At 45.8% G+C, this 13,064-nt stretch overlaps 1 protein-coding gene across 2 annotated transcripts in view; it reads left to right on the plus strand.

The window, feature by feature from the left end:
- The window catches only part of MAPRE2 (microtubule associated protein RP/EB family member 2), an 859,854-nt gene that overhangs the window by 718,468 nt on the left and 128,322 nt on the right, over positions 1-13,064 (plus strand). For both annotated transcript variants that reach the window (XM_086965723.1, XM_086965722.1), the window contains one exon: positions 4,606-4,751. In XM_086965723.1, coding sequence (XP_086821849.1) covers positions 4,606-4,751 — 146 coding nt within the window. The remainder of the gene's footprint in view (positions 1-4,605; positions 4,752-13,064) is intronic.

Here is a 13,064-nt window from a genome sequence, read left to right on the forward strand (position 1 = left end):
GCTCCCACCCTTCCGGCCCACCAGGAAAACGCCTGGTGCCTCCTACGGCCAGTCCGGCCCTGATGGTGATTAACACCTTGGGTGCTATGGGTTTTCCCGCTGCATGCTGGATCCTTAGAAATCCCATTGTTCATGACAAAGCCAGCTCGTCATAAGCGCAGGGCAGGTAACACCCATGACGAGCTGGCTTTGTCATCAGCACTGAAGGGGTTAAGCTACTTCCATGGCTGCTGTGATGTAATTGAGCACCAATTTGTATTTCTCCATGTTGTGAAGAGCTCAGGTCGTTTGCCTTCTGTAGGGTACTGCATTAGCATTTTGAGAGAACAGAGAGTGGGGAATGTCAAGGATTGTGGGCTCGGTGCAACGTGGCGAAGTTGTGGAGTGGGTAGTGTGAGCTGAATGATGACTATAGGTTGTTTTCAAACCATTCATAAGAGGTGGATTCAGGTGAACTTGGTTGAAGTGCAGTGTAAAAGCACTAGCACTACACTCTGCAACCGGGTCATTCTGATGAGAGCACCCTTTGGTTCTGAGAAGTTGGAATCCGGATCCACCTGATCTACTCTCTACTATCCCAGTTGGCTGGGCAGGGAATGCTGAGGTGGAAGCTGGGCCATATGAGCCTAGTGCGACATACTCTGTGGGAAGTAGATCTTGAAAGAGACATCTGCTCAATGAACTGCCACCCAAGGATATTTAAAGAAAACAGTAAAACATTTGTGGAGCACAGATCACCTCCTAACAGTTCGGAACACTGTGGAAGTTCCTGCCTGATTTCCCTGTGCTTGGTGCAAGATACCTTCTGGGATGGGATTATAAGGTGGCAAATTAGTCCTGCAAGTACCCCTCTAAAAACTCTGAAAAGAATGTGGCCTAGTTGGAGAGACACTTAAGCATTCGCATAAATATAACAGTGATAGACATGCTTCACTTGACACTAGTCTGGATTCTGGAGTGAAGGAATTCCATGATGTAACTACATTCCAAATTAAGAGAGTGTGTTCTCAGGTCTCTGCTGCTTTTCGAAACATTGGGACCTCTTGAGGCGGCATGTCAGTTGGCGAATATTTACCTGCTGCTCATTCTTTCTCTTTTGGGTGTAGTATACCTACCTACTACTATTTAGGACTTCCTCCTGAAGATGGTTCCAGTGCACCCTCCTCCCCAATGTCCTTAGGGGAGAAAGTCTTTTGACATGAGGTCATTAAAATGATGCTCTTTCTGAGTGGACCATTTTTGCAGAGTAGGATGATGTCGCTGAGAAGGGATTGGTCATGTAAGCTAGCTACAAACAGAGTATTTTCACCTTGAGCTGAAGAAAAATCCTCCAATTCCCCTAATAAGGTACGTCAGTGTGAATATGGAGAGAGCAAAGTAAAAAAAGGGCAACAAGCATTGGCAAAGACAATAGGCCTCACCTTTGGAACCTAATGGCTTTACTAATGGTTCTAACTGTTCTATTTAGTATGCCCAGTGCTGTGCAGCATCGTTTTTAAAGAGGAAAAAAGCCCTATGACGAAACAGTCCAAGTCAGTTTACAGGCGCATGTGCCAAGCATGCATGCACCTACAAAATAATGCGAGATTTTTTTTTTCTTTTTGTTTGCCGATCCGAGTTGGATAAGTAAACATCAGTTGGAACAGATAGGCACATAAGGGCATAACGCTAAACATGTACAATATAGCAACATGAGTGAGGGCAGAGGAGAGGAAGGGGTAAAAATGCATGAGTGAGACTGCTGGAAAACTGAAGTTGTTAAAAAAAAGAAAAAAGTAGCACTTGAAAAAGGAGCAGTGGAGTTACATAAGTAATGTGCCCATACTTCGTAGGAGGGTCAAACTCAAGAAGCAGAATTAAAGCCCAAACGCGCTTGTGAGTAAGAAGTGAGTACATTAAAGTGACAACTAAGCCAACCACTGGTAAGCAATGGATGAGCTCTAAGCCCAGTGTATGCTAACAATATGTCTTGCATGCAGCAGCGCATGCGCTCCCTTACCCTGGACCTAAAAAAGACCTCTGGTCTTGATTGAGGAGGCTTCACGTTGACACCTGCAAACAGAAAGTGAAAAAAAAGGGGAGGGAACGTATCTTCATGCATGAGTCAGCAGCAAACTTTATTCTGGATATGAGTTCTGGTTGGATGGAGGCATGCCTCTTGATTGGACTGGATTAAGAAAATGTGATACTGTAAAATGTGAGGAAGTGTGATCTTGTAAGAATCTCTGCCACTGCAGTTGGCTGGAAGGAGCAGTTTATTTTGTATGTGTAGCTGAAATTCAGGCGTTCGGTCAGGGTGTCTTTTCTATGTTTTTGTCTGTGTTTTTGTCAGCCTCCTTCACCATCTGCACCTGCACTCCTTTATGGTGTGCAATCTGAGTGTTGAGTGCTGTTGCGCTGTTTACTTTTGCAGTAAGTGGAGGGGGATTTATATTCAACCATCTGAGTTGTATGCTACAAGTGGGACATCCCTATAACTTGTTGAACCTCTAATTGTCGAAAATATTTGTTTCCCGTGTAAATGGGTACTTGTTTAATCCTGTTTGTGTATATTTTTGTCTGTACAGAGTCAATGTTTGAAAATCAGGGTAGTCCATCTTTCTTAAAAAAAAGTCCTCATGCCAAGGTTACATCTTCTATGCATTCGCTCACAAACTTTCCAAATTCATCTTATAAAATATAGAACCTGATGTCGTACTAAGAGACAGGTCGCAAAAAGTGATCGTAAATTGTACACTGAATTTTTGCAACCTGTCTCTGTTGTACTAATTGGTCAGATAGCAAAATCTTCAGTCACCTTTTATGGTTTTGGGAAACACTTGGGGGAGCAGGCAGTAGTATGGATCAATGGTGTGAGACCACAATTGTCATCACAACCCTTGATCAGTTACCTCAAAGGAGATGGTAACTGATTTGTAAAGAAAAGGTTTCTCACAGGAATGCCTTGCCCTTTGTGAACTGCCACAGTAAAGGGGAGCAGGCAGTGGCCCCTGCACACTTTCCCCTTTGCAAGTCAGTTTCCACCTTGTTATGTTATGTTATGGGCGCTTATATCGCGCACAGCTGCTCCAGCGAAGGGGCGTCCTGGCGCTTGACAAGGTAAACAACACAACACAACTGAAAAGCAGGAAACTAAAAGAAGACCAACAAGCTAAGGAAATAAGAAGGTCTTAATGGCCCTACGAAATGAGAGAAGATCGTCCAGTGCACGAATCTTTAAAGGAAGGGAGTTCCACCTAGCCGCAGCTCGCACTCTGAATGAGCGGCCGCCCACTCGGCTAAGCTTGAACCGGGGCACCACTGCAAGTTCCTGACCCAAAGATCGTAAAGAGCGTGCAGGAACATACCGAGACAGAAGGTTCATAAGGATCTGGGCAGAAGAGCCCTTGAGGATTCTTGACACTTTTCCCTCTGGAAGTCCCTTTCCACCTTCTATGAGGTGTTGGTGACCAAACTATGATCCATACCATTGAAGCTCGCTATTAGGAAGGTTACGCCTCTTTCTTGTTTTATCCTAATTCCAATTTGGAATAGATCACAAAACCCATTTTGAGAGTTGTTAAAGGCTTTTCCGACTTTCCAAATATACCGAGTACATATAAAAAAAAAGCCCTTTGCAGTCTCAAACCTGTGATTTGGCTAATCACATGGTTTGTGATCTCCAAAGAGTTTAGTACATCTGGCCCTATGTCCCTAACTACTCTGTGCTGTCCCAATTGTAAAGTAGAATAACATCTTATAGAGTCCCATAGCAACGGCTTTACAAGATTTAGCTTCAGACGTGTTTGGGAGCACTTGAATACATGAATGATACACATGATGGAGAACTGTTTTACAAGCATATAATAATTTTGCCCTTACCAAAAAATGTACGCACCTTAAAAGCGTTCTTCAGGATAGGACTCCGGCGCTGTTCCTTCGTGTTCTGTAATGCATCTAAGTTTGGGGTGTGAAACTCCGAGCAAATTGGGGATATTTATACATTCTTAAACCCCCAGTTAGTAAAATGTTTTGTAACACCCTCAACCCCATTTTCTGTGGAAGAATGGAGAACCAGCTGGTATCTCACCCTTGCATGGATTTATTTTAACGGGGTTAGTTACAATGCCGTGAGTGAAAACCAAAAGGCGGTCTGTTAGATTTCCCCAATTGCTAAGATCTGTTACTCTCTTTGAAAGGTGGTAGAAGATTCGTAATTCGGTGAATCAGTGGTAATTACAATTATGCTTGAGACATCACAGTCTCTGGTTCTCCACTCTGTGTTAGAGCCATAGCTCCCTCCAGGGTTTTGAGCCACATGATTAGGGGTAGTCAAGGACACACATACAGATAGGATAGCCTGGTGCCAGGACAGGCCATGCCTAGAGGAGAGGCGTATTTAAGGCCGTGAGTCACCCTGCAAGTGTGAAAAGAGTGTGCCGGTATTTTATGGTTGGGCATAGTATCACTAGGGTTGTTTCTCACATATAATCAGCCCAGCCCATCCCCTGTGTTATGATCATTTGTTATTTTAACTGGTATTCATTATTGCATTTTTGTGACTGTTGTTTAATGCCACCAGACCTAAGCAGAGCTTATCATAATCAATGCTTTCTGTTTTTTCAGGAGCTGCCTACTGCCAATTCATGGACATGCTGTTCCCTGGTTGCATTAGTCTGAAGAAAGTAAAATTCCAGGCAAAGTTGGAGCATGAATACATTCACAATTTTAAACTTCTGCAAGCTTCGTTTAAGAGGATGAATGTAGATAAGGTAAGTGTTTGCTGAACAGTAGCTGTAGGTAGATATGTCTGGTTCCATCCACTGTATAAAACCCATGGCAAACTCATTCACTATTCAAACGGTGGCCAGCAAACTTTTCTTTCGGTAGTAGGACCTGCAGACCTAAGTTTTGTTTAGTGCAAGCCTGAACTTATGCACATAAAATGATGATTTCCCAATTCAAAATAATCGCTATGCAAACAAGAACGCAAAAATATGTTGATCTATGTTTGCAAGTGTGGGATTTTTCTAATTCTTGAGCATACTTTCCTTACCCTCAACTGGTGGGAGTCATTTTCATCACTAGCATTAGTGTAGTGCACCTGCGGCAAAGGGTGCAAGGCATCCGCTACAGCACAATTTTGGCTATCTTTTGATACCCACTCAAAGTTTAGATCACCAATCTTGCTTGCTTTTTTAAGGCTCATGACACCCTTGCAAAGCTAATCTAAAGAATGACAGAAGTAATGGAAATCAAAACACTTGAGTTCGGTTTTATTGTTACATTGAGCATTACCACCTTCATGTTTGAAACATAGTGACATATTTACAAGAAAATGTCGGAGTGTAGCACTGCGGCAAATTTCACAGTGCAGCGTTCTGCCATTTCAAAACACAGGGATGTGCCTTTTTTACAACAATAGGGCGCAACCCTCTGTTTTCCCTAGCGCTGGTGCTAAGAATAGCTGGCTAGCGCCATCACAGACACCCTACTGCAAGGGTGCCTGCGTTTCAGGGAATGATTGTTTATTTGCGAGAAGGTGTCCCTAAACAAGCAATAATGGTGATTTGTTACTTTTATGTGTGCTGCTTTCTGCAGCTCACATAAAGGTAGCAAATCGTCATTATTTAATAATTTTTATGTCAAGGAAAAGACACCTTCCTGCGCGTAAAGAATAATTAATGGTGTTTTCATCTTTCTATGTGTGCTGCAGAATGCAATGGGTGTTGCGGAACGCCCACAACATCACCGAGTGCACTCACCTTTCATGCAGATACCTGCGTGAAAGGGACCAGATTTATAAAGTGCCGATAGGCCACAAAAAGGGGCAGAATGCCACTTTGTAAATATGGTGCAGGAAATTGCGCCATTAGGACACCAGTTAAATTGATGCTCCTGTGGCGCAATCCCCTTTTCAATGTGCCCCACAGTACTTTTTAACAATACAGAGTAAATAAATCAAAATCTGAAATCAATGAAAGATAAATTCCAGTGTGATCAACTATTTTATATTGCACGGCTGTATTTCACTGTGAATCTATTATAACATATTATAAATACAGTGCAAACTATATCCTTAACCTAATTATGTTTTTAGTCAAAATTTTAAAAGCATGACAGGAAAAGGTAGAAATTGCATATGGTATTATTCACATTGTTTGACTAGCTAAGTAATTATTCCTTTACTTATTAGTGATCTGTTGACTTCAATTCAGTCTTCCGTGCACATCTACCTTCTAGTCCATCAAAGATAATCCCATCTTTTAAAACAGGCCTACCGTTGCCTAAAACTTGCATCTTAAGCACGTGTTCCTTCTAAGCACCCCACCCTGGGCATTCGTGAGGAAATTCCACCTCCAACAAAATGTTTTTTTTTTTAATTACACAAGCATCAAATTAAAAAAAACAAGCCGATACTTAGCGGGAGGACAGGACATAAGAACTAGGGGGAGGAAGAAAGAATCGGAGCAATGAGATACCCATAAAGGAAGTGGAAGATTATCTTCCTTCTTTCAATGTTATACTCATCCATGAGGAGATACCTTAGTATGCTTCTTTCCTTAAACAAAGATGATAGAAACACCGAGGTGCCTTTAACACTAAAAGTGCTTCATACACTAACATTTCCCAAAGTATACCAACAATATAGATGATAAAATCCAGGATCCAACCATCCAACATTTTAGCATCACCCACTTGCACCTGTAGCGAGAGAAAAGGTAGAAAGAAGGTAGAATGACATCATGGCAGCCTTCTGCGTCAAATCATAAAATTAAAGAACACAAACCCAATCCACTTGGCATGGCTGAATTGGCATGGTTTCAAATAGAAAATTGATGAGAAAATTGTCCTGCACTCATGTATCATAGCTGGTGGTACTTCACATATGTGTGCCTCACATCTAGACATTCCAGGAACGAATCCCCTGAGAATTCAGAACATAAAGAGCGGAGGGCAGTCTCCTAAAAGGAGGATAGGGCTTTTGCGTTGAGTTCAGTCTCTTATTTGCACACTAGGCTATCTCAGAACTCTTGCAAGTTGGGAAGCCTTGACACCCAAGAACTCTCTATGTCAACATGTTTAGCTGATAAAATAGGCATCAAGAAAGGGGGCTTAACCTAAAAGAAATCCTTTTGGATATTCACCAAATAAACTCCTTATTGTCTGATTTTGTGGTGAAAAGCAACATGGGCAGGTCCTTGACTGGAATAGAAGACTTCAATATGGATCTGCACAATCAGAAGCCTTTTAGACGAGGAGTCGCATACCTGAATGTCCAGTTCTATACGGAGTTCATTAAATGCTGATGTCTGCTGATTGCAATAATTAACAGCCCAAGATGACCATGTATGTTCAACTTAAAGGCACAATAATAAATCTGGATATCAACCATTTACCTTTTGGACAAGCCATAAATAACACTAAGGCCTAGCTACTCATCCTACATGTCTGTATCTACAATATCCAGCAGGTCATAAGTAAAAGATTGGGGAACCTGCGGGACCACAGACTAATGGGAAGACCCTGTGCAGTGCACAGACACCTGCCTCAGAAAAAGGAAGTAGGCTTTCTCCCCAAGCAGGAGTTGCCCCACTCTGAGAGAGGGGGTTAGGTGAAAAGGAAGACCGCATACAGGAGAGGCTTATGCCAAGGATGTAGACACGAAAGGGTGAAAGGAGCACATTCTTCCTGTGTGCAAACAGGTAAATGAGGGAGACTGCACTATCAGTATAAGGCATTGATATCAGTTCTCTTTCTTCCTTCTCAAATGGGGCTTCTTCTACAGGTGCATGTGAGCTATTCGAGATGCCAGCCGCGACGTCTCAGCTGGTACCTTCTTTTGCCACCAGTGGAGTTCCACACACAGGGCAGAATATCTGTTTGAAACCTATACGACGACATAATCAGCCTTTATGAGTCTCAGTGCAGGAAAGTCATCAGAGCGTCTGTCATGAGCAAACAAAGCTGGAGACTTGCAGGTGGAGTCTACTTTATGGCTTACACCTGTGGGGGACAGACTATCCTATAATTGATGTCTTTGGCCATAGATTGCCTGTCTTCCAGTTGAACTCGCCTCATAATTGAGTATGTATTGTCGCTCTGGAGTGAGCTGAAGACATATTGGGCAGTAATGCTTTGCAATGGCCTGAAAATGGTGAAGGAAAAGCGGCGTCAGGAGTCCATCGACCACGTAGACAAAGGCATGTGGCAGGAGACGTTCAGATTCTTCTCCTGGTTAATACAGTCAGTGGTAGCTGATTGATGTTTTCTCCAGGTTTGCCTCACACGGTCTACTTAGATGTGTGCCTCTCCCAGTGCTTCAGTAAAAACGTATATTTGACCTGCTGTCTGCCACTATATTTAAACCGTGGGATCAAAAAGCTCTTCTTACCATAGCCACGACATTAAAACTTGAATGGTATTTTAGTAAATTAGTTTCCTAGCAGACGTTTACCCCATAAAAAGTACTGCTAAATTAGGATTGTTTTTCTTTTGAGAAGACGTCTAGGCCCTTTCCCACGCGTCTAATTTTTTCTCATGTAGTTTATTTGTGTACTTTTAGATCTCACCGCGTGCTGGCTCCCGCTACAAAAATTGTTGTAATGCAGTTTAACCTCTTTAACTTTGAATCATATCTGTCTTGTTTTCCTGTACTGTATTAACATTTTTTTTTAATTTTCGTCAGGTCTTTGTGTTTGAACGCTGATGCGCTCTCTTTCAAACATAGTAACTTTAATTCTCAATATATATACCACTCACTAGTTCTGGTTTCTAGAACTGTGGGCCCAATGCTGACAGCTGTTTCCACATGGAAGTCAGAATAGCACCTGTAAATAGCGCTCTAATTTGAAGTTATTTATTTTGGGGTTACTCACACAAAGATTTTCATCTGAGTACATCTCAGAGAAGGGATGGGGAATAGATGTTGTGAACACCGCACATTTACATTGTGAGTATTAATAAACTGGTCTCCATCCATTTCCTGTCCTAGCAAACGGCATAGATTTATTGCTGTCAGGGTAAAAGTGAATGCCTTTTCAGAGTGGGAATTGAAGGGAACCCACCCACCAAAATAGGTGCGGATGGGAGGGAAGTGGCTCTGTACACAGGAAAACATATTCCCCATGGATAGAGACAGAAAAACGTTAGCAAGTGAATTTGCCAGCGCATGCATTTTTTTGCATGTGCAAATGGTGCGCCGCGCCTCTTTCGTCCCATCACTTTCTTTCCATGTATGCCTATTTCAGCACCTGCACCTTGCATCCTTGCCCGTATTCCTTGCTGCATAAATCTTACTAATGAGTTTTCTGTTCCCTTGCTTCGTGCAATCTATATAAACATGACCTGCCATCTAGCACCTTCATCCCATGTACAGTGCTTCAAGGCCCTTCTGTTTCATAATTATGTGGTAAGAAGAGGCAAAATGCGCGGCACAATGCTGCACATTTTGTAGGAAGTATTACTTCATTATTTCGTCATTTTTAAACTTGGCAACACTGCCTGGGCATTGATTACACCTCATTAGTACCAGTTTAATAACCAAATACAGCAACAAGAAACAAAAAGGTGACCAGTCCAGCTTTGCAAAAGGCCTTTGTTGTGATGCTTCTTACATCGTGGAAAGCAGGAGACAGGAGACGGAGGCCTTGTTCAGGTAAGTTTATTGGAAGAAAGCAACCTGGCATCCGACCACCTCGACAGCGCAGGACAACTGTCAACTCTCGAGTGTCGTGTACCAGATGTTCCACACGGAACACAGAGAAAGAGCAGAGCGAGGAGAGAATCTTAAGAACAGGTAAGATTCCAACATAACACATCCTCTACCCTAGAAGAGAGTGAAACAAAAGAAAACAAAAGCAAACGAAATATCAAAACAAAAGAAGATAAAGATTAAAATGAAAACCCAACATGAAAACCATACAGAATCCATCCCACTTCGCTGGAGAAAAAAAAAAAAAAAAAAAAAAAACGTTACGAAAGGACATAATCATTGAGATAAGCAGGAGCCTTATGCACTCTGCGCCCAAAAGGCAAGCTCACACTTGGAGAAGGAAGAGCAAGGGGATCACACGAAGACTCACGGGCACCAGAAACAGAGGGACCATAATCACAAACCAAGTCATGAGTCCGAGGGTCTCTGAAATAAGAATCAGGCATGAACATAGCACCAGAGCAACCCTCACCCCTTGAAGCAGGGATATGAAACGAACCACCCTTCTGATAAAGAGCGACATTCCTGAGGTTCCACCTGTCACCACCTTCCAGAACAAGAGAATATTTGTTGAGGGAAACAACACGAAAAGGGCCCTTAAACTTATGCAGACCACGGGGGCGTGGCCTGGAGCCGAAGATGGTGGACGCGTAGTTCTAGAGCTCCGTCCATAGCCCGAAAACACTAGCAATATATCCTGCAGCCCCATACAGCAACCCACCTGATTTCTACACCGGAAGCCCCCGGGGGGGTGCTGGAAGCAGCGGAGCGGTGTCTTTCCACTCGGCCAACAGCACATGAGCGCTACGTCACCGGACCTTGCAGCGGCCTTCGGGACGAAGTGAAGCCCCGGGCGCAATTAGGTGGCCTGCCCGGCTCGCACTGCACCATCAGCGCGGTCCAAACGGGGCCCCCGAACAGAAGTATTTGTGGTCTCCAGCGGAGGCACCGGAGCGCGTACAACCACTCTTGCATGTCCGTGGCCCTGCTGACTGCCTTCCAACACTGCGCCCTCTCCGGCTGCCCTGCTGTGAGACCCGCGAGACACGCTGGAACCTTTCCGGAGCGGATTGCCTGCTCACCCTTCTGCATTGCGGCGTCTGCCCCCGGCAGCACTGGTTGGGACTACAGGTACAGTGCTGCCGCTCACTAAATCATCGGACCGGAGAGCCCGACTCCGACCGAACTTTTCTGAGTACACCGGAGCTGTGGTGTATTGTCTCTCACCGGCGCCATTTTGCCAGCACAGCCGGGCAGTGCCCTCGGATCCGGGACTGCGGCGCCCTGAATGTGAAACGGGGCCTTAGATCGAGGTGTTGCTTCCCTCAGACCGAACATTCTGCAGTGTGGGACATACCCCCGAGAGCCCGAGGAACTACACCGGCCCATTGAGCAGAAGTACGACGTGTGCGTTGCCGCCTGGCCGTATACTCCCAGCATAGATGCCCATCGCGCTCCTGATCAGGATTCCACGTCGCGACTGACAACACCTGGGGCCACACGGTCTCTATTCATCTACTCCCTGGAAGCAGGGGTCACGACTGCCTGCTGGCCCCAGTGGACATACAGGTTCCCCAACTGCAGTGCAGCGCGCATAGACCCTATATAAGCTCTGCCCTCTTTGACCACTACACCCTGTATCCCCGGTGGCCGCGGACTACGTTTTGGTTGGTCTCTGGAGTAAGCAACGGCGCCCGGAGGTGCCCATTACAGCGCCACCCTGCACACGAGATCCATGGGCAAGCACAGGGGCAGGACCCATGACCAGGGAGCTGCAATGGACACGCAGTCCACGGGCTCTGAGGACCCACTGGCCTCCTCCAATGTGGACATCATCCCACCGACCGGAAGGGGCTCCCAGGATGCAAAGTTGGACCTCATCCTAAATGAGATACGCGCGACGCGTGAAGCCCTGGAATCACGAATAGACAATATGGCGACGGGACTATCACTATTGAGGGCTGACCATAACAAGCTGGCAGAACGGGTAGCGGAACAAAAGATCACACTGAATGACCTTGTGCCACAACAGACGGAACATTCCACGAAGTTGGAGGGTGTGGAGAAACAACTTAAACAACTGTGGGCTAGAGTGGACGATGCCGAAGGGCGGGCCCGTCGCAACAACGTCCGCATCCTAGGCATTCCGGAAAGAAGCGAGGGGAGGAACCCTACCCAGTTTGTGGAGGACTGGCTGCGGCAGTTAGTGGGCCAGGAAGACCTCACTGCCCTCTATAGTGTGGAGCGGGCACACAGGATGCCGCCACGGCCCCCCAAACCTGGAGCACCCCCTCGTCCTCTGATCGCACGCCTCCTTCACTACAAGGATCGTGACACTGTCCTGCGGGCAGCCAGGGAGAAGGCTCCGATACGTTTTGAGGACAAGAACATCTCGGTCTACCCTGATTTCACTCCTACTGTGCAGCGTGCCAGGTCCACCTTCATGAGTGTAAAACGCAAACTAAGAGACAGAAACATGAAATATGCACTCCTGTTCCCTGCACGGCTCAAAATTCTACACGACAACAGATCCCACTTCTTTGATTCGCCAGAAGAGGCAGAAGAATGGATGGAAGTCACCCTAACACCGCCGGCCTCACAGGACCCGTTTGAAGATCGCCAGGGCGGAAACCACGGGAACCCTCCGGCTCAACAGGACAAAGACCCCAGCCCGGGACAACACTCTTCCCTTGGTGTACCAGCGCAGCCGCACCCTTCTAGTGCCCTCACGGACGGACACCCATCTTCATCACGGCGGCAACGGCTAACGGAGGAGGCCCTGGCCGCACATGACGCGGAAGCAGCTGAAGACAGGCACACTATTACCACTGACACCCATACTGAGGTGTCTGGATCGGTTGACAGCTTGCCGCTCTTCCCGAAGGTCACAGCCCAGATGGCGGAGGAGTTCTGAACTGCTGCAAGTATGCTCCCCTCCGGGTGGTAACGTATGATTGTCTCCCCCCACTTGTATGGTAAGCGGTGGGTTGCATGGGGGGCCTATTCAAGGGTGGGCTATTGAACTAATGCAGGCCGTAGAGAGAGACTACTGACAGAGGCCTGTCGCCCCCGGAATGCATACAAACTTAACTGACTTGTGCCCACGTTGGGCACCATGGTTTGGATCTCGGGCACGTTTGCCTGGGGACCCTTTTGTTCAGGGAATTCAGGGTTGCAAGACACTCTCATCCTTTCGTGGAATCGGACTACCATGGGTACCCGGGTTTTTCACCTGGCTGCATCTCATAGATGGAAATGGGGCCGCTTAATAAATACCAAATGTGCACTTGGAACGTGCGTGGCATGGGGGCAGTTCATAAACGCCATAGGATATTAGCCCAACTTAACCGCAGGGGGACACAGATTGCTT

The sequence above is a fragment of the Lissotriton vulgaris genome, chromosome 4_1, assembly GCF_964263255.1.
Source record: "Lissotriton vulgaris chromosome 4_1, aLisVul1.2, whole genome shotgun sequence".
NCBI classification, from domain to species: domain Eukaryota; kingdom Metazoa; phylum Chordata; class Amphibia; order Caudata; family Salamandridae; genus Lissotriton; species Lissotriton vulgaris.